This window comes from Miscanthus floridulus, chromosome 12 (genome assembly GCF_019320115.1).
Source record: "Miscanthus floridulus cultivar M001 chromosome 12, ASM1932011v1, whole genome shotgun sequence".
NCBI classification, from domain to species: domain Eukaryota; kingdom Viridiplantae; phylum Streptophyta; class Magnoliopsida; order Poales; family Poaceae; genus Miscanthus; species Miscanthus floridulus.
In genome coordinates, this window is record NC_089591.1 from 70,270,586 (window position 1) to 70,292,751 (window position 22,166).

The 22,166-nt window shown below is 44.9% G+C and overlaps 2 protein-coding genes across 4 annotated transcripts; one reads left to right on the forward strand and one right to left on the reverse strand.

Annotated features, from left to right (window-relative positions):
- The first annotated feature begins 14 nt into the window (after positions 1-14).
- On the forward strand, positions 15-2,427 carry LOC136497320 (APO protein 4, mitochondrial-like). 3 transcript variants are annotated; one of them, XR_010769276.1, is made up of 4 exons: positions 18-170; positions 330-678; positions 1,091-2,047; positions 2,154-2,427. XR_010769276.1 is itself a non-coding variant. In XM_066493112.1 (3 exons), exons 2-3 carry the CDS (start codon positions 428-430, stop codon positions 1,815-1,817), a joined length of 978 nt encoding a protein of 325 aa, XP_066349209.1. In that variant the 5' UTR covers positions 15-170; positions 407-427; the 3' UTR covers positions 1,818-2,427. The 3 variants fall into 3 exon arrangements, 2 of the variants coding, with proteins under 2 accessions (XP_066349209.1, XP_066349208.1); XM_066493112.1 differs by having other exon boundaries at positions 15-170; positions 407-678; positions 1,091-2,427; XM_066493111.1 differs by having other exon boundaries at positions 1,091-2,427.
- Positions 2,428-5,901: 3,474 nt separating this feature from the next.
- On the reverse strand, positions 5,902-14,171 carry LOC136497317 (dual specificity protein kinase YAK1 homolog). The gene is made up of 18 exons (XM_066493110.1): positions 13,496-14,171; positions 12,480-12,679; positions 12,241-12,394; positions 12,057-12,166; positions 11,907-11,976; positions 11,744-11,826; positions 11,565-11,646; positions 11,419-11,459; positions 10,862-10,984; positions 10,508-10,652; positions 10,307-10,406; positions 9,855-9,943; positions 9,557-9,631; positions 9,091-9,165; positions 7,103-7,845; positions 6,863-7,021; positions 6,495-6,739; positions 5,902-6,334 (listed from the first exon to the last, which is right to left on the reverse strand). Exons 1-18 carry the CDS (start codon positions 13,676-13,678, stop codon positions 6,255-6,257), a joined length of 2,757 nt encoding a protein of 918 aa, XP_066349207.1. The 5' UTR covers positions 13,679-14,171; the 3' UTR covers positions 5,902-6,254.
- Between the last annotated feature and the right edge of the window lie 7,995 nt (positions 14,172-22,166).

Below are 22,166 nucleotides of genomic sequence, written 5' to 3' on the forward strand. Positions count from 1 at the left end.
TCCGCCGCCCAACAACCCCTTCCGCTGCATTCCTCCGCGTGCGTTCTGACCTTCTGTCTGTCTCTCTCGCCCCCGTCTCGCTCTCCGACGACTGGTGGGCCGCCGCCGCCGCCCTAAGCCAGGTGCTGAGGCTTTCGTTGGTCTCTTCGCCGGCGACGAGCAGCCACCAGGTACTCCGACCCCTTTTCTTCCCTTCATGCTGTGCGAAGCTGAGCACCGAAACCCTAACCTAAGCTATTTAGCTATTTGACATGCCCCTTTACTGGATCCGCCCCTGATCTCACGCCAACGCTCTTCGGTGTTTGTTTCACTTATTTGTGAACTTGTAGGCTTGCTGTCTATGTGCTGCAATGGCGTCTCTGGGGCGAAGTTGTTTTAGCCGCTTATTCAAATTGTGAACTTGTAGGCTTGTTGTATATGTGCTACAATGGCGTCTCTGGGCACAGCAGTGTGGATTGTGAAATTGTGTGGCACTGCTCTGAACCAGAGGCACTACTCCACGTCGAGGGTGGATTGGAAGCAGCTGCGGCCAATGATTCTGAAGAGGATTAAGAAGCGGTCAAAGGAATACCCAATCAAGCGGATGATCCCGGTCGCGGAGGAGGTGGTCAGGGCTAGGGAGGTTGTCAATGAGGGCGTCTCCAGACTGCTCAAGGTTGTTCCTGTTCAGTCATGCAAGTAAGGAAAATAAAGAAATTATTCGTTTTGAAAAAAATAGTTTCAAAAAATAAAGAAATTAGTCTTTTCTTGTCTTAACTGAAAAAACAATAATAAACCCAGTCCTACATATAGTACACTTTATTGATGATTTGTTGGAAGTGCTTTAAAAAAAATATAGCATCATGAATTAGGCAAGTATCAAAAGGATTGAAGAAATGGAGAAGTAGGAATACTATGAATGCATAGGCTAGTGTTTTTCTTGCGTCTCTTCACCATTTTAGGTTTTTATCAATATGACCCAATTCTTGCAATGCCAAGTTAACTGTTCTCTGTGATATTTATGCCTGATTACAGTTTGTTGATTCTTGCCCTGAATATTTCTGCATTTTATGAGTCTGTTCAACACCTTCTGTATTGATTTGGACTGAAGGTTTTGTCCTGAAGTTCACATTGGAGCCACAGGTCATCAGATGAAAACATGCTATGGTTTCAAGCGTATGATCAAGGACCGACCACATGAATGGGAACCGGGCAACTTGAATGACATCCTTGTCCCTGTTCAGGCTTTCCACCAAAAAAACATGTATGAGGATGAGATAAAGCATGACCAGCGGTTCGACTACACTCGCGTCCCAGCTGTACTTGAGCTGTGCCATCATGCAGGTGCAGACATACCTGATGAGATTCTATACAAAAGTGAACAAATATCTACTACACTCAAAACCAACAATAAACAATCTGCTCCGATCTTGCCAGATGAACTCAGATATATTGGTCAGAGAACACTGGGTGCATGGGAAAACCTGAGATTAGGTGTCACGAAACTCCTCTTGGTGTACCCATCCAAAGTTTGTAAGCATTGCTCTGAAGTGCATATTGGGCAATCAGGGCACAAGGCCAGAATGTGTGGAGTATTCAAGTTTGAGGGCTGGAAAGGGATGCACAAATGGAACAAGGCCGGAGTGGATGACCTAGTTCCTCAGAAGATTGTATGGCATCGGCGGCCTCATGACCCACCGGTCCTTGTGGACGGCGGGAGGGATTATTATGGCCATGCGCCTGCTGTCATTGAGCTCTGCATGCAAGTGGGTGCAATAGTACCCCCGAAATACCATTGCATGATGAAGACGCACGGCTTAGCACCACCTGTTCGATGAGACCATATATCATAATTCATAAAGTTGACTGCCTGGTTAGATACAGGAACTGTATAGATCAGACACCAAAATAATTTTGCTTGCGACTGAAATTTCTACTGTACAAAAGACTGTTCTGGAAGAAACCATCAATTAACCTTAATGGCTAGCTGAGGAGATACGCAATTTTGAAGATTATTAATGTTATCAGAATCCAGAAGGTGAGACTGAAAAGAAAAGATTTTCAGAAGGTCAGTAGCAGACACATCTATTATTTTGAAGGCCCTCATACCTTAGGGAAAATTTTGCATTGTAAAATATTCGAACAGCTTACTTCATTGCTCTTCATTTGTTCAGACCCATTTCTCTAGAATGGAGGTAGAGCTTTAGGAGTAGCCTACTATCTGCTCTTCAGTGACTCAGCTGAGCTACAGTAATAGCAATGTTGCCATTGTTTTACGTGACTTCATTTTGTCAAGTCCTTTGATACTAGTGCACCTCAATGTCGTACCCAAGTTTTTCCCCGCGCTTGGATTTACGGGCGATTTTGTTATGTGCAAACCATGTAAACATATAAGAGAGATTGACAATATTCTGTATTGTATGTATACCCTGCTATCAAAAGGCTCAAGCATTCTTTCTTAAAGCAGTAACTTTGTACACAGACTTTTACTTGTGTTCTTTTTTGCTGTGCTGGATTCTGATGATTGACTCACATTGGTTGACATCTGTTGTCCAAAGTTGAATGGTTCTAATCTATTTTCAAAATGTGTTTGTGCTCTGGACCAATCCTGGTCGAGCCCAGCATCAACAACTGCAGAGTAAAGGGAGCTCCCGAAGTGAAGCTTTTTTGTAATTTGAATCGTGTCACCGGATTAAACCACTCTAAATTGGTGCTAAGATTGAACGTAAACGATTTTATAGCTGAGAGCTGAAAAGTTAAGGTTTCGTAGTTGAGGACTGTAAAATGAACTTTCTCTCTTATTTTTCCTATGACAACTACTTGTCTGCAACATTATATTGCAATCACATATTGTTATATTACTTTGTTTGATCTTCTGATAGTGAGGTGTGCAGAAGTATTTCCTTGTTTGTACTTGAATGGATGAGAGAAAAAAACAATAAACAACCTTAGTGAGCGAGGTTGCTTTTATTAGAACTATTTTGATTATTAGTTATTTAAAATTATCCTAGAAATGAAAGTGTACTATATAATTTGGCCACTACTGCAACCATGGGCACCTTTACAATCTATAGCTTAAGTTGGCAAATTTGCAGCACCCCATATGGATGATTGCTAAAAGTATTTATGCAAATGCTTAACCAGACGTGGCTTGCAGCAGCTGGCCGGCAGCGCCTTGGAACATCCATGTGGGCCGCGGCCCAAGACCGAATGCTAAGCTTAATTAGCTCTGTGCCTCTGTTAGCTGATTAGCTGAACCCAGACAAAACGCTTTAACGAACATAATACCACCTCGGAATCACAGACAACTATCAGCCAGCTTATAATGCTAATCCAGGGCTCTCACAGTAATGGCAATGTTGACTGATAAGGAGGCAAGCACTTCAGCTTGGTTGATGAGCAAATGACCTGTGGGCCAGAGCCGTTATTAACGGCTGGGATTTACACTGTGATGGTCTGATCTAAGGCCGTAGAGGATCGTTCGCTTTTTTTCTTATCTTGGCCCATAGGTTGTCTGACAGGCTTTTTTCTCTTTTGCCGTGCAGCTTCTGAATCAAAATATTCCTACTCTTATCTTACCTTACAAACAGTTCTCCATTTAACAAATCGTTTTTTTCCCTTTTTTCCGTGCAGTTTCTGACTCAAAATCTGTGCAAAATATTCCTACCCTCATCTTACCTTACAAACAGTTCTCCATTTAACAAATCGTGACTCTACAAAATGGGCAGACAGCCAACTACGAAATTCAGTAAATTGTGCTGTCTGTCACAAAAGAAAATGGGCAGACAGCCAGCTACAAAAACAAGTAAATTGTGCTGTCTGTCACAAAAGAAAATGGAGAAGTTGACAGGATTCTACAGTGATTCTGACTTGTAACGTAAGATTATTACCATCCTCAACTTTTGCTTTCCGACATAACTGTTGCTTCCTCGAGATCTTTCAATACACAAAACTAGAATTCCAAAGAGTGGTGACAGAATTGTTGTTTACCCCAAAATCTCTCACATCGCAGTGCAATACGGCAGTTAATTTGTACTTTTGTAGGGAGATATACAAAATAAAAGAATAAAAATTAAAGTACGACAGCTCAATATTACAATGCATGACTAGAAAACAGTAAAATAAAACACTAATTAGAAAATAAAAATTAGTGTACAACTTAGAAAAACAAAAATCAAAGAGCACGAACCAACAACCTCCTAGTTAAGTTAAGAGCCAATGGACAAACCACTAGGTTATCAGCTTCAAATTATTCTAAGTATCAAATATTTATTATGGAACACATGCTATTTCAGTGCCAAGTGAGCTCCATGCCCCACCTAGCATATCCCGTAGGTTTGCCCACTGCGAACTGTGCACCTGCCTCCCAGTCTCCTGTGCTACAAAGATTGCTTGTTTTAGAGGGTGTTTGGATCCGGTGACTAAAATTTAGGAGATATTATGTGAGGGTGTCGCATGGGGTGTTTGGATACTAATAAAAAAATAAATAACAGAATCCGTCAGTACTCCACGAGACGAATTTATTAAGCCTAATTAATCCGTCATTAGCACATATTTACTATAGCACCACGTTGTCAAATCATGAACTAATTAGGCTTAAAAGATTTGTCTCGTAAATTAGTCGTAAACTATACAATTAGTTTTATAATTAGTCTATATTTAATACTCCATGTATGTGTCCAACATCCAATGAGACAACGACTAAAGTTTAGGAGGAGGAACCGAACACTCCTTAGCCGTCGTCTCAGCTTTGGCGCAAGCCGTCAACTGTCGGCCGGTTCGCTGGTTGGTTTCTAGGCTGGTTTGGGCTGGCTGGTGCTGGTTTATTGTGAGAGAAAAACACTGTTGGCTGGTTGGTTTGGGCTGGTTGAAACCAACAAGCGAACAGGCCGTGTATGTGTACGCCTGTACGGTTCATGTTTGCGTGGTACTCCACCCTGCTGCCGGAAATCTCTCAGTGCACGTAAGTGCGTTCAACTCTAACCTAAAAAAAAGACAGAACAACTCACAATTTAAAATAAAGAGAGTAGTTTGCAAGATCCTATTAACTTATTTTCACACATTCTTGTGTATTAATATTTTTTCCTAATAATTCAAGTCTAACCAAAGATAAATTTTTTGCATGCTTGTAAACAAGAAATGGACGCTTCTTTTCGACGTGATGATATTCAGGTGGTAGGACCTATAGCCATATCCATCTTCTGGTATAGAGTTGTCACATGTATTCATATTAAATATGATCGTTATATGACACTTGTATTGTTACTGAAATTATTTTACCTCATATATAGTCTAGGTTATTAATATAGTATCTACTACTCCCTTTATTCTAAATTATAATATGTTTTGGCCTTTTTAGATACATAGTTTCTGCTATGCACTTAGATATATATATTATGTCTAGCGTAAACAAGCCAAAACTCAAACTAGTTTCATATTTTTCTGAACTAAGATATTTTTTCAAATAAATCAGATTTCTAGATTTTTATGTCCATAAAACTTTAAGAAACTATTTGAATAATTTTTTGAAATTTGTTTTATAACTATTTTGACAAACTATATTTATCTCCTGACTAAACTATCGATGTAGTCCAATTTATCTTCTTGTGGCTGACAAGGTACCACGTCAAACTAAATCACTTCACAAACCATCCAAGAAGCAAACAAACAACTGGTTTCAGTAATTGCAGGAACCAAAACATCCGGTTTTGAGTTTTCTAGTTCGAAGAGGTAAATCAAATTAAGCAATAGTTACATAGGCTCCATAAGACTTCTCCATGCACTGCATAGCCCAATCGGGAAATTTTCCTATTTTTGTGTTTTGTGTAAATGGATGAACTAAAACAATCGGGAAAGTTTCCTATTTCCTGTAAAAATTAATTGATTCTTCTGACATTCCTGTACAATTCCTGCTTTCCAAGGGCTGCTAATGTGCGGGCCTGTTTACTCACGGATTAATCTGTAGCACACTGAGCCTACGTACAGAACGCTTCATATTACACAGGCGACGGGTTGATATTCAGTGCAACCTCAGTGCCGTCAGCAATCAGGGGAAGACCCAAACTTCTGATTGCTAAAAAAAGTTACAAAGGAATGCTATTGTCATCGATCATATATTGTATATATCCAGTGTCTTGATCACAAAGGACCAAGTGGAGGGATGGGGTAACAACATCGAAAACAATCAACCAGAATCATCGCACTCCAATTTCGCTAATACAAATAATTTACGCCTGCAATGAATCAATGACATTCCTCCGGTCCACAACTCCACACTAAAAGATGCTCCCATAATCCTTTCTTGGAAGAGATGAAGGTAGCCCACTTGTCGTAAATGAGTGCCCTCCTGTTCCTCCTGCAGATTTGGGTGTTACGGTTAATATTCTTTACACCTTTGTTCAGTTGTGCAGGGATTGGGAGGGGTTCGCATGGAACATGAGTTCAGTTTTCTGCCAATTCCCCTCATTCCCTCTCAAACCGAACATTTCTTTAAGATAAAGGAGTGGATAGATTACCCCAGGGCACTCCGTTGCCGATGCCAAAACTACTAGGCCATGCAGGCTGCCCACTGTGATGGCTTCCCATTGGCCGCATTGGACTGGAAGTTGCCTGGTTATATCGCTGATGAAGAATAGGCTGTCCATGACGGGGACGGAGATTTTGCTGAGGATAGTTTGGAGGGTTGTAACCACCGTAGTTGATGGGAACACTAGAATGGGCACTCACTCCTTGAGAGGACACATGAAATAATTGATCTGCTCTGTAACCAAAAATAGTAGAACAAATCAGCAGTCTTACAAAGAAAGGCAAATAACCAGGGAAGTTCAAAATATTCTGACTGGTTAAGGAAAATGAGTAGTATAAATTAGTTAGGTGGCAATACCTTTGGTTTGTTGGTACAGGGTTAGATGTAGCAAAGACATGGCCTTGGAAATTTGCTGATCTGATAGATCCGCTCCCTTGGCCACCTGCATCTCTAAAGTGGAGATTGCTACTTAGATCAGCTGACAGTGAGTTGTCTTCTTGCAATAGTGACTCATCACTACAAAATGGAACATGGTATAGATTAGATTAATATTACCTTTTATACAAGTTTACAAGAATCAATTTGAGTATTCCATACCTATAATTAGGGTCCCAATTAGCAGGATCAAGTTCTGATGAAGCTGAAAAGTCAAATGATTGTGACGGAGCCTGTGAAGGCACATGACTAGACGAGGCCTCCAAGGAAATACCACTCCTTGAACCTATTTGTGGTCTCCAACCAGAATGACAAGAACTAGGTCCTGCTGCATTATGAGAGTGGCCTGTATGTCCTCGAGCATAGGCATCAGAATGACTGAAACTGACACCATCTCCAAAACGCCCTTGTCCATGCTGAGATACATAATCATGTGGCGGCATTGGCAAATTCCTCCTCATGTTGTATGGGCCCACTGCTGCAGCTTTTCCTAATGGAGAACCATGAATGCCTCCACTCGCAGGAGAACCGGAACCATGCTTCCCAGTAGAATTAGCTGGGATTTGCATCTGGTAGTTTGGTGGCGTAAACTGCGATGGACTGGCTCCAAGAGACATAGGCCCAAGACTACCAGGACTCAATCGAATTCCTCTATCATGCGGGAAACGCATCCTTAATCTAACATCTGGACTAGAGCCAATTTGCGCTAATCCAGAAGAACCTAAGGGTGAGTAATACATATTGATAGCATTAACGTCACCAGTGCTTCCGTAGCTGTTACCAAAACCAGGATTACCGGTATAGCTACCATGGCTACCATAGCTTCCATAACTACTCCCATAAGAAAAAGGAACCTTTGGAGGGTAGGCATTATTCACAGGTAGGTATCTGTTCACACTTCCAACCTACAAGTTTCAAGTATAGGGCATGATGGTTTAAGAAAGATTCCATATTGTTATTAGAGTTAAATGCACCACAGGCCCCTGAACTTGTAAGCGTGTGTCACATAGGTCCCTGAACTTGGAAAATGCATTTCTGGCCCCCTAAACTTGTTAAGTGGTACACATAGGCCCCTGAACTTTGAAAATGCATTTATGGCCCCCTAATCTTGTCAAGTGGTACACCACAGGCCCCTAAACAGTAACTTTTGCTATTTTTCCAAAACTTTTTTAGAAATCCATTTGCAACGCTCCGTATACATAGTCATATATATATATACGGTACAGAGCAGCAGGACATCCATCAGGCGATATGATGCAGCAGGGTGAGACAGGAATGCAGTAGCCAGTAGGTTTGGCATTGAACGTGTAACTGCATGCTTGGCGTGCATGCCTTGGTACAGCGGCGCCTGACTCGCTCGCTCTCTTGTGCCTGACTGCCCCTGCCTGCTGCTGCCTCCCTCCATGGATGGAGAGACACAGGGAGAGAGAGAGAGAGAGAGACAGACAGACCTGCGCGGCTGTGCCGCTGCTGCTGCCGGCGTCTGGCCGGTACTGCTGGTGTTGTTGGCGTGAGGAAGAAGAGAACCGGTGCTGCTGCAGTGCGCGCATGGCATGGCGCATGCGACCCAGGCTGAGGCCGGCCGGCCGGGTGACCGGGTCAGGTCAGCCACGCACATGCATGCATGTCCATATAAGTCGCCATGCGCACACCTACATATATGTCGTCATAGCACGTAATACACCGCACACACATCCGCACATGCATGCATGCATTGTACGTACCAGTGACCGACCACTCATGCCAACGCAGCAGCAGCAGCAGCTCCGCCGACCCGGCCGGCCTCACCCTGCTGCATCATATCGCCTGATGGATGCCCTGCTGCTCTGTACCGTATATATATATATGACTGTGTATACGGAGCGTTGCAAATGGATTTCTAAAAAAGTTTTGGAAAAATAGCAAAAGTTACTGTTTAGGGGCCTGTGGTGTACCACTTGACAAGTTTAGGGGGCCAGAAATGTATTTTCAAAGTTCAGGGGCCTATGTGTACCACTTAACAAGTTTAGGGGGCCAGAAATGCATTTTCCAAGTTCAAGGACCTATGTGACACACGCTTACAAGTTCAGGGGCCTGTGGTGCATTTAACTCTTGTTATTATTTCTAATAAAACTCAACTCAGAAACAGGAAATGAGAGGACATCTATCACCTGCGGGGAAAGACCTGAATGTAGCCAGTGGCCCCCACCAGGATTGTGATCAATTGCTGCAGCACGAGCAACAGGCTAAAATACAAATGAAAGATGGGACAAGTTAGGGAGAGAAGAATGGGATCAATGTCTGAATGAACATGAGCAAAAAAAGATATTTTTAAAGGTACATCAGAGAGTGTATAGATGTGCCCATCATGCAGGCAAATATTCATGTGCACAAATTATATAGACAAAATACGACATATTCAATATATTCTTGAATAGTGACATAGTGTAGGAACATGATTAATAGGAAACATCAAATCATGTGGGAATACACCGCAATTCATCATCACAAAATAGTTTCAAAAAGCAACATCTGTAAGTCCTACTATTATCAAGTTAGATATATACATTAACCCCCAAAGAGAAGCGTATTTCTTTTCGTATACAAAATAAAATATGAAAATAAGACCATACTCACAATTCTTGCAGTCTCAGGTACAGGCTCATATGGACCGGTGAACGATTCGCCTGTTATGAATGGATGATATAGAGCCTGAAATAGGTTTCAGAAAACAATCAATTTAATTCTAGATGACATAAAAAAGTTATTCTGAATATCAACTTCTCGTGAACGTGTAGTGCATGCAAAATCGATAAAAAAAATTATAACGCCAATAGGTCAATAGGAGAAAACATCTAGATATGCCCTAATCCCCTAACGTGAGAATGTAGATAACAGTTAGGAAATGAAATTGTGCCAATCGCAGCAGCCATACCTGCAATGGTGACCATCGCTTATTTGGATCAAATTCAAGGAGTCCCTTCAAGAAATCAACTAATCCCAAACGATCTGTTTTTTCTGTCTCTGAATCAAAATGCAAGACCTGAGAACATAATATCAAACTTGCCAAGCTTTATTGTAAGAACTCTCACTCGCCTATTCAGGAAACCAGCTAAAAAATGTCAAATTTACAAATAATAAATTCAATAATGTAGTTCTAAGTTCCAACGGTAGTCTATACTGTACAAATTAACATGATGTGAACACAAAAGATGATGCTTTTAACACGAGGAACTACACAACTTAAGAAAATACCAACATCATGTTTAATAAATAACAAAACAAACATGAAAATGGCAAAGCAATAAAAATAGATTGACCTGACTAACAAAGAATAAGCATACTATACATATGAGTTTAGAAACTGAAAAGAGACATTAAACAAACCTGTCAGTTCGGAATTGTTCCAAGGATAGGTACATATGAGTTTGTCAAGCTTCAGGTGTGGGAAGTACCACTTTCCCATCTTTGGCCTCTTGGAATCTCTCTGTTATAGTGTTATTAGCACAAATAGTAAGGCAGTGCACAGTGACAGAGTATAAACCAAAGGATCCAGAGTCATTTTGGGTGAAATCACAAGAAACTTACCACTTCAACCTCTTCTTCACTTAAAATTCTGTATGCACTAGAAAGACCAGTAGGTGCCTCCTTGCCAGGATATATACTTCCAGCATGTTTAAAAAACCTTATAGTGTTTTTAGCTTCCCTTAGCAGTTCATCTGGTGGTTGGCCCCTGCAAACATATGCCCAGGTGTGTTAAATTCTTAGCTGAGTAAAGGAGACAATAAAAATATAAGATTGACTACATGAGACTCAATAAAGCATTAGCATGCAGCCATTAACATGAGCATGATTGCATGCAAAATGAATAGTTTAGAGGTAAAAAAAACTTCATCATCCGCTGCATGCAAAATGAATAGTTTAGAGGTAAAAAAAACTTGCCCGAGAATTTTCATCATCCGCTGAAGCACATCATATTCTGATGCTCCAGGAAACAATGGCAAGCCTAGAAACAGTTCAGCAACTATGCAGCCGAACGACCACATGTCGATAGCAGTAGTATATCTGTTAAATGTTAAGGTTCAAGAAAGCCACTTGAACTTCACCTAAGAAAATGCCAGAACAGCAGAATGGCAGCACTTTATTGAAAAATATACATTAGTAAGAAAACAGTGTTCCATAAAAAAAATGCCAACAGCTTTTACTACCTCCAATCACAAATAATTGACAAAATGACTTTGTATACATCTTCTATTCATATTCTTCATCACTAGTATCTTCTAGAATGTGTTCTTAAAATCCTCCAAAACTATGAGATCTTGTAATCTTTTTCCAATACAAATCTACACATATGACATGTCTCCAAACTAAAAGATTTAGAAGTTGCCGTTGATGCTTGTAACTCTTAAGGTTTCACCAAACCTTGTCCTAAATGACATGTTTTTGTGACCGGAGTAGTGAGTGAAATGAAAAACACTTCCAATAGCTATACAGGATACGGATAGCCAAGGAGAACCTCTGGAGACCTGTAATAGCGGCTCTAGCAAAATATAAGGGAAGAATCAATACCTTATTTCAGTTAACCAACATTACTTAGATAAGAAATAAAAAAAATTGATCTACATAGTTCAAAAAAAAAGAAAACCTGGATGTATGAGTAAACCGTTTTACCCTCCAGGCATGCTGATCCAAAATCAATAACTTTCACTGCTGCAGCTGTTGCGACACTGTAAATTCATCTTACGCCGTCAAGCTACAATGTTCTTTAAAGCAGTATCCCAAAAACTATAATGGAAAATTCCAACGATCAAAAGGGTAACTCACCTGGGAGCTAACAGGATATTTTCTGGCTTCAGATCACAATGAATTATTCCAGCTTCTCTCATCACAACCATGGCATCCAATATCTAAAAACATAAACAAACACAATTTGGTAACATAGCAGTAGATAATTGGCATTCATATGATACACTAACAGATATGTCACCTGTTTTGAGAAGGCTTGAACATATTTCAGTTTAAGACCTCTTAAGTGGTTCCTTTTGAGCAGTTCGTACCTGAAATGGGAGCTTGCAGTGTGAAAATAAAAACACGGGATGAAGCTGCTAGGCAAAAAGATTTTAAGAAATCAGCTTACAGGTTTTGACCCAGCATCTCAAAAGCTATACACAAATGATTCTGAAATGACAGATAATCAAGCATTCGGACAATGTTATGCTGATCATCAGGATCAAAATTTTGATTTAACTGCAAGTACATCCAGAATGGTTAGTCGCACCTATTGAGCAAAATGAAGTTAAGTTTCTAATGAACTATCATACCGTTCTTAATAGTGAAACCTCCATGATAGCTTGATGGTAAAATGCAGGCTGGTTTTTTATCACCTTCACAGCAACATAGTCGTTAGTTTCTGTGTCCCAGCACTTAACTACTTGACCAAAAGTTCCCTGCCCAAGCATTTCCTTGACAATAAACCTAAGTACAATAATAACAAGGTACAGTTCAATATCATGAAACAAGCAAATATGGCACAGCGAACACCAAGTGAAAGAAGAATAACCTTCTGTTTGACATCTTATTAACCAACTCCAAGTTGACGTACAATATGAGGTCCCAATTTGCATTGTCAAGTCCATCATTGTGGGCTGGGGTAGAGGGACTGGTGAGGAAGCGTTTTGGATTTAGAACCTCTGAGTACTTAAACTCAGGATCACATTGCAGATATGTCTGAATGATGCCTGCTGTTAATCGTGCAACAAACTGCATTGTAAAAAGAGTCAGCGAACACCAGAGCATCAAAAGTAACAAAAGATAACATCACATGAAAGAAGCATTTCTACATGAGAACAGAACATTACACATACACACAAGGAAGAAACCCATAACAATATGTCACAAGCAAGTGTTGTATGATAAGCTTTTAGATAATATCACATGAAAGAAGGGTTTATACAAGAGAACAGAACATCAATATACACATACACACAAGGAAGAAACACATAACAATATATCACACACAAGTGCTTAATGATACTGGTTCGGTCTTGCTCAGATGCTCATCAAGTCTGAAAAGAGCTAGCCAAACACTCGTTAACAACACATTAGCAAGGGAATATGCTAAAACAACTAGAGGTGAGTACTACATCCTAGAACATTCTTACCAGATACACTAGTCAATGTTAAAGCGTTAAAATTCTTTCATTCTCAATTTGAAACCTCCCTGCAATTGTACGCAGTGCAACAATTTTACTTGAAACCACAATAACACGCGAGTCCATCGACGAACCAGAAATCGTCCCACTCTTATAAACCAGTTAGACCAGAAAAAGGTTGAATAGAACCTATGCACAAGCAACCAATCAAGCAACAACTTGACGCGACAGTCAAATTATCAGTCTACGGGTTTCAGTTGATCACCAGTATACAAAGAAAAGGGAATTTAGCTACACTAGCATGCTACTTCCTCATAATTCCAACGAATTTGATGATGTGGGAGCAACAGAGCTACTTCCTCATACTTCCGATGAATTTGATGGTGCGGAAGCAACAGAGCAAGGGGTTGAGAGCAAGCCATACCGGTTTCCGCTTGACCCCATGAAGGCTGCTGACGCGGGCAGCAGCCCCATTGGCGGAGGCCGACGGGGACGCCTCCGGCGAAGCAGCGGCCGCCGCAAAACGGCTGAACGCCGAGGCCTCGCTCGGCCTCCACGTCGGCGCCGCGTCCTCCCGCCTTCCGCTGGTGCTGCCACTCTCCTCCATACCCAACCAGCTACACCGCAGCTCTTCGAGCTCTTACTGAAGAGAGCCTTCGCCTCCACCTCCAATCGCGACGATCACAGCATCCACGGGAGCAGCCGAGCAGCGGCCGGAGGAATCCAGCTCCATCCTATGCGGCGGCGGCCATTCCAATGCTCCCTGATCCAACTCCTCTCCGGTCAATCGGAATTGGGGCAAGGACGGACGGCCAAGCCGGCGGGGGATATCAACTACAGGCTGGACTGGACTGGACGCCGGATTTGGGATCCCTTTCCAGGATTAGGGATTTGGGATTGGGTCAGGACTCTGGAGGAGGACCGCGGCGAGGTGGGGATGGGGGGAATCAAACCACAGTCGCAGTCCAATCCAATCCCCTCCTCGATTTCTTCGATTTCTTCCTTCCTCGTCTCTCTCCGCCTCTATTTTCTTCTCTTCTTTCCTTGTGGGGAAGATATACTTCCAGATTTAATTAGCTGCGAGTCCGATTATATTAAATAATTATCGAGGAGATAATACGAGCCTGCGCCTAAATACCTAGAAATTGCCTTATTTTACTCCTGCTGCTGACCGCGCCGTTTTCTCTCACCTGTAACCCATGTGCCGTGCCGATGTGTCCATCTCTGCGAGTGGGCCCAAACGAATCGCGACCGGCGGCCTGGAGAGGGGAGAGATCGAGCTGGTGGACAATCCAACGGTTGGCAATGTGCGAGCTGGGAAACGGCGGGATGAGTGGCCCCCCGTGTCAGGGACGTGGAGCTCACGGGACGGAGGGTGGGGTAGTGCCCGCGTGCCACGTAGAGTTGCGTGGAGCCCGCGTGCCATTGACGTGTACACCTCGAGCACCTGCGGTCTTCCCTGAAGACGTCCAGGTGAGGTGCACCGGCGGCAAACGTGTGTAGGAGAAGCGCTCTTGGTGGTGTCTATCTATCTGTTGCAGGCTCTCAGCACATGCTACCTGGGACACAGTATGTGCTCGAGCCGAGTAGTGCATGCGACAAAGCTGCTGCGGTTGTGCTATTTTCTCCTCGGGCCACGTTTAGTTGCCCTAAATTCCAGAATTTGGCACTACGTAAAAAGAAAATTTTTCATCACATTAAATTTACGGTATATGCATGGAGTACTATATGTTGATGAAATAAAAAACTAATTGCACAGTTTGGTTGTACTTTACGAGACGAATGTTTTGAACCTAATTAATCAACGATTGAACAATTATTACCAAATAAAAACAAAACGCTACTGGTGCAGCAAATTCGGCGGCGCCGATTCGGTGGCCGAACTAAACGCGCCCTTGCTTTTGATGGTGCAGTGTTGCACATGTGAATAGCAAGCACGCATTTCTTGTCAGTCTGTGTACCCTGGTCGTTACTCGTGCTCGCTACACTCTAGAACGTGCCCATAATGGAGCCGAGGAGAGCGTTTGTCTCTCAAAAGCTTGTCCTCGTGCTCGTCGTCGTCCGGCCCTATATATATATATATATACTACTACTGTATTTCTCTTCGTGCATGTTCTATGGCTCTCTTTCTCTGATGACGGATGGAACAATTCATCAGTTTGCCATTTCAGTAGAATTTTTCACAATATTACCGTATATATAATTTGCCATGGCAAGCATCAATCTTTGGTCTAAGCGGGTTCATAGACCCGGAGTCCCTCGCGAACCCGCCTCCAACAAAGGCTCGGCCCAAACAGACAAACGCACAACTCATGGGCCGGCCCATGTACCTAAATGACAGACCAGAGGGGCGATCGAATCTCCGACCGGGAGGCCTAGCCGACGAGGAACGGCGCCCGCTTTCCGACTTCGGCCCGCCTCTCCGACCGGAGCACTCGCTTCGGTCTCTAGCCCACCTCCGGACGACCTTTCCGACCGAAAGGCATGGCCAAGGCACTACTTTCGACTCCGATCCGCGTCTCCGACCGGGGGTGCACCAGACCCTGCATACCGTTCTTCTCCGACTGACGCGATTAGAGCCGACTGGAACCAACCGACCGGAGACGCCCGCTCGGTAAGAACTAGGAAACGAACGGAGAAAGTAAGGCAATGCGCACAAGTCAAAACCGCAATATCGGGGACCGTACCCTGTACACCTGCAGGAACAGTGCTCTGTGACCTCCCTGGCACGACAGAACCTAAGCAATATTGTAGGCGCCGACATTTTCCCCTACAGTATAGTGGGCGCCGTTAACTCCCATACGGTAAGGCCCCCCCACATGCCTCTGGGCATCGACAGTGTTGTGGGCGCCGGCATTTACCATATCGGGTGAACATGGTAAAACTCCCCACATGCCTCTAGGCATCAACAATATAGCAGGTCCCGACATCTGCCATACCTGAATAAAACGACGCAACCTCTTACGTGCATCTGACATCCAACAGTGCTGTGGCCGCCTACCATCATTCCGTACCCGCCGACATAGGCAACAAGGCCTAGAAGCATATGTACTCTCTCCCTCTCCCTTGTAAGATCATCTCCTTCATCTATAAAAGGGGATGCGCTTTCTCCCAACATTCAGATTTATTAAGTGATTCCAGATTCATTAGATCAGTCAAGTTCACTAGCACATAACAGCAGAACCATCAGGTTCAAACCATGAGCACACGCTCTAACACTTAGCTCATAGCGGGGCTCCCATTACTTTCGGTCCCTCTGGCCAAAGTTCGACCAGACCTCTTGTACCCCCAATCTTTCTTCTTCTCATTTGTAACCCCACTGTAAACTTCGAGTACCTGAGCTCAGGAATAAAGTCACTGACCGACTTAAACTAGACGTAGGGCACGTTGCCTGGACTAGTATAAACCCTGTATCATTGAGTGCTAAACCACCTCTGATCACAACGTACGGCAAAACTACAAATATTTACGTGTTGGTCACTTTCTGCACCGACAGTTGGTGATGTCCGTGGGGAAGACACTATACGTTCAACACTTTTTGGTCATCGGATGGCTCACTTTTTTGCCACCTACGCCATGGCAGGCTCAGGCGATATGATTCGCTTCGGCTCACTAGAGTTTCCTACACTTCCACCTGTTGGGATGTGGGTTCCACCCGTCTTCGAGCCATCCTAGGCCTTCCTCCTCGGAAGCTTGGACTTCGTCACCGACCGACTCAGCATACTACACCTCCGCGAGGAGGCACTTGTTCCAACGCCCGTCGGAGGGGCACCCTCCATCGGCTCTAGGACGCACGACGAATTCAACGATGAGGCATCTGCACTTCATTCCGAGCAAACTCTCTGCTCAAACCCCACTGTGAGTAATGTACATGTTGTTATTTACTTGCTATTCTCTATCTTCCGCCGATTATCCAGAGGGACCCCGTTGTTCCCACCATGACCGTCATACGACCAGTTCCCCTATGGCCTCGTGTCTCCTGCGGACGCGTATGCCTAGGGGCTCTGAAGGATGCCGGCGCCGCCCCCTCTCACGTCTGAATTCATGGGGATGGCGAGCTATGCTCTCACCTGTTTCCTCAACCTCATGGATGACAACATTGAGAGTGACAGCTCCAGCATCGACGACGTGGCGCCTAGCCACCGTCCGTCCTGGGAGTGCGCTATGGCGGACACTCTAGGAAAGCCACCGGTGGTAGCGGAGTCCTTACAGACTCATACCCCTCCAGACCCTCATGCGGAGACCCTCGCGCTCACACGGGAGCACGGTGAGGAGCTACAACAACAGCGGCTGAACCAGCCACCGACTGTGCCAGTGCGCTTGGCGCACCACACTGTGCCCCATGCGCATAGACCGGCGAGCGGCGTCCAGGTTCGTGCCCGTTGGGTCCAGCGCAACGCCATGGACAGGGGGAATGATCTCCTATAGTTCACTCGGGCCAATCAGAACATCGGCGTTGCGGCAATGCTTCTATGCGGCCTTCTCAAGACGAACGACCCCTAGGAACAGGTGATCCACCGGAACCTCTGGGCACTAGTGGAGACCACCGCCGTTCAACAGGCGGAGAGATCCGCATCGCGACATCGACTCACGGCCTCTCTCCCTACCAGGGAAGTAGGGACGCACCAGATGAATCGCTCCATGCGCTCATCGCTATAGCCACCAAGCACGACATAGGAGGCCACATCTCTGCCTCGTCTTGACTTGACGACCGCTCCTCACTGACCACCTATACATGAGCGGCTCGGGCCGAACCAAGACGCTCGCAGCAGCGACCGGAGTCCTAGCCCAGATGGACCGAGACCATGGACCTTTGTCCAACGCCTCCAGCAAGCACCACTCCCACTGCGCTCCAACGGAGGCCGAGGCAAAGGCAAGGCCAAGCACCAGGATCAGGACGAGGGCCCCTCCACGCAGAAGGGGAAAAAGAACAGAAAAGATCGCTGCCGACCGGCCAACTCCACGTTGGTCGCCACGGCTGATCATATGGGCAAGCAGCCCTAGCAGGACATTCTGGGTCACTTCCACGAGCTCATGGAGAGCCCGTGCACCAACCATGCCTACCCCGTCAAACACCTCTACAAGGACTATGAGTTCCTCAAGCGTCTTCTACGATAGGCCGACGGGCCGAAGGAAGAAAAAGGCGAAGAAGCAGCAGCCAAGAAAGGGGCATAGCGGACAAGGATCCAGACGACTGAAGGTTGAGGTGATTTGACTGGACGCCTACTAATTGAAGGATGACAACGACGACATTCCTACCAATGCTTGGAACAGCTATGTCGTTTCTTCTCTTAAAATTTAGTCTTACCATTGTTTACTTAAACGTTTGCTCCTATAAAAATGCCCTGACCCGAATAGTTTTCGGCCCAGGTTGCTCAGGGGCTCCATGAGGATGCACTACTACCTCTCTTTTTTATTTACTATCATATGGTGAAACTCCTTCCTACCCAAACAAAAAGGTTGTTCATTGCCTTATGTAGCTTTGCTTTAAAATATTCCAATTGAACATACCCCACCTCTACCTACGGTTATGAGCAACTGAGCCTCGTGGGCCACGCCTGGGCTCTTAAGGTTGTAGCCTATGGGATGAATGGGCAAGTACGAAAAAGAAAGAATAAAAAACAAAATAATGCTAAGGTAAAACTAAGGAACGAAAGGGACAAGCTTCCTCGAATAGAGTGACTCCATCACAAAAAATGAAACTGATTGTAGTCATTGAATACACAAGAACATTTACGCAGGGGCTCTCCCATGAACTTAAACTTTTTGCATTTACTAAACTACTTATACTTTACAAGCTATTGGCGCGGCTCGACGGCATTTGCTGTCGATGCGACCAGCGAAGGCGCGGGCTGCTCACTCCCAGGCGGGACCACATTTGGCTCGGTTGAAGGTGGGACAATGTCCACTTCTGACCTAGGCTCTGTGCCATCCATAGGTTGGGCAACGTCCCCCCGATGCATGCTTCTGGCCTTGTCTTCACGGCAGACATCCATCACCCACTGCACAGAGACTTGCTCTGCCACCAACCTTGTGTGCGGTAGTAAGCTCTCCCTGAGCGATTGGATGTCCTCCATGCTCAAGCCGTTGGCATACCCACTGCAGATAGTGGTGAAGTCTAGGTTCGGGTGGTACGTCGCCACCGAAGTCAACACCCCCGACACTCCTGAAAGGTCCTTATGTGGTTTTGGTAATTGAGTGACAACCCTAGGTGGACTAATTGTGTTTATGTGAGATACACAGGTGATTAATCCACAAGTACATATGTGTGAGCAACATATGCCGTGAAGGTGAAAATAGTTTGGAGATGTTGCAAAGCTTACACATGTGATGATGAATGAGCTTATTGCAGTCATGTGATCAAGGTGAAGAAGATCAACACAAGACTTGGCTTGATGGACCGGTTGCAAGCGTGAAAGACAAATTGGAGGCTTTGGAGCGATGGACTGCATGGCGATGAAGCTTGAGCAAGACTTAGCGCCGATAGACGAAGGCAACGATGAAAAGCAAGTAAAGTCAAGATTAATGAACCAATATGATCATGTGATGATATGAAGTGGATCATATCATTGTTGATCGTGTTGGTGCATGTGTTGCATCGATATTAGAGGAGATGGAATGGAATGCGTAAGGCAAAGGTATAACCTAGGGCATTTTATTTCACCGGTCATAGGTGTGTAGAGAAGTTTGTGACTGGGTTTAGGATAGATGGTCGTACTATCAAGAGGGGTAAACTTGTTTGCATATCGGTCATCTAGTGCCACTCGAGTGATATAACTTTGCATCGTCGCTAGGATTAAGTGGCATGGCAAGTTGAGTGGCTAATCCTTTAAAAAATGATTGTGAAAAATGCTAACACACATACACATAGTGGTGTATACTTGGTGGTGTTGGCACATTTATAAAGGAGATGAAGTTAGAGTTGATGTGGATCAACTCGATGATGGAACGGAGGTGAGAAGGGTTCGAAACTCCACCGGTACCCTATACAGAAAAGATAGGGTCTCACAGAGTGCACCGGACACTGGTCACGCGGTGACCGAACATTAGGGTCCTACGTCCGGTCAGTGGCAGCAAAGCATGCGCAGGCATTGGTCTTCGACCGGACGCTGGCGCTGAAAGTGACCGGACACACGTACGGTGATGTAGATGATGAAGAAAAGTTGGAGAAGGACCAGACGCTAATGCTGCGTCCAATCGTGGCCAACCAGACACGTCCGGTCGCGACTGGAACCTTACTAGAAACGATCGGACACTGGGGTTCTACGTTCGGTCACTTTGAGCAGCTACGTCCGGTCATCACTTGAGCGTTGAGATCAAGCGACTGAGGTTGAACGGAGGCAACACATGGCGAGCATCCGTTGACCGGACGCTGAGGTCTAGTGTTCGGTCGATATGACCGGCGCGTCCGGTCAACTTGAAAAACACCTAGTGAAGGGGTAACGGCTAGTTTAGCCTGTGGGGCTGTAAATAGAAGGGGGTCTCAACTATGGCTGGTGCTGAGCACCTCGGGGGACTTTGTGTCCATGCTTGAGAGTGCTTGGGAGCCCTCCATCTCATATATGCTTGATAGTGATCATCCGATTGTATGAGAGAGCGATTATAGTGCAATTGCATTGTGAGGTTGTATCGAGTGGCACTAGGTGATCGAGTTGTAAGCCGGTGGTGCTTGTTACTCTTAGAGGTTGCCACCTCCTAGATAGCTTGGTGGTGGTCTTCATCGAAGCCCTCAAGAAGCATGTGCGGTGCTTCGGAGAAGAGCTTTGTGAGGGGCATTGTGCTCGCCCCGCAGGAGCCACAAAGAGCAACTCTAGTAAAGCATGTCATTGAGCTACTATCACTTTTAGGGTAGGTTCTTGCGGTGCCCAACGTGTGGGCTTAGCGGGTGTTGCCAATTAGCCACCGAACCACCAAGTGAGCGGTCGACACAACGGGGACTAGCGTGTTAGCAAGCATGTGAACCTCGAGAGAAAAATCACCGTGTCAACCTTGTTCTTCCCGTTGGTTTGCAATCCCCTTTCACAAGCTTGTATTTACATTTCATATACATTGTGCTTGTGTAGTTGCTCTTGTAATTAGTTAGCTTGTGTAGCTTACTAGTTACCTTCTTGCTTGTGTAGCATAGAAGTAGCTTCCTTGCGTGGCTAATTTAGTTTGTGTAACCTTGTTAGTCACATTACTTAGTTTGTGTAGCTAAGTAATTGCGCTCTCTAATTTGGCATTAGTTGCCTTGTTATTGAGCATTGCTAGTGAGCTTAGGTGGCTTTGTGCTTTTGCTTACTAGCTTGTGTAGGAGCTCCCTTATTGCTTGAAGTACTAGTGGCATAGGTTTGTGTGACCTTACTTCTAGAATTGGTTAGGTGAGCTCTAGCTAGCTCGCACCTTTGTTGCTTAATTAGTATCTTTGGAAGGCGCTAAAGAACATAAATAAAGGGGTGTAGTCTTGGCTAGACCGATAGTTTTAATTCCGCACTTGTTTTAGTTAGCCGACGCCATTAATTTTAGAAAGGGCTATTCACCCCCTCTAGTCCGCCATCTCGACCTCACAGCTCCGTAGAACGACCCGCTTGTGATAAGGGCCCAGACCTCATCCGGGACCTCCGCTAGCTAGACTGCGGGCACGCTAGTACTTGGCGCTGACCCAAAGACCTCCGAGATGATAAGCTGGGCAACATTGCAGATCTGGTCAAGTTTTCCCTCGAGAGCACGTCGCTCTTTAAGGGACTTGGCTAGCTCCTCTGCATTACAGCTAAAAGTCACGTTGATCGTCTCTAGGGCCTACTCCAACAACTTCACCTTTCTGCCCAGCTCTAGAAGAAGGACGACAAGCTCAGAAATAGGCTGAAGGAAGAAACCAACATGACAAAAAATAGAAAAGGTACATACCAAGGTAGAAGTTCTCAAGGGTGGAGAATTCCTCCACCTGCTAGGCCACCTACTCGCACAGCCGGGCGCTCGCCTCCTCTGTCCCAATCACCCAGCCCTGAAGCGCGAGCACTTCCTGGTCTGCCTCTAACCAGGCCTTTTGCTCTGACTCTAGGGCCTTTCGCGCTGACTCCAGGGCATTTTGCTCCAACTCAAGGGTCTCCAGGGAT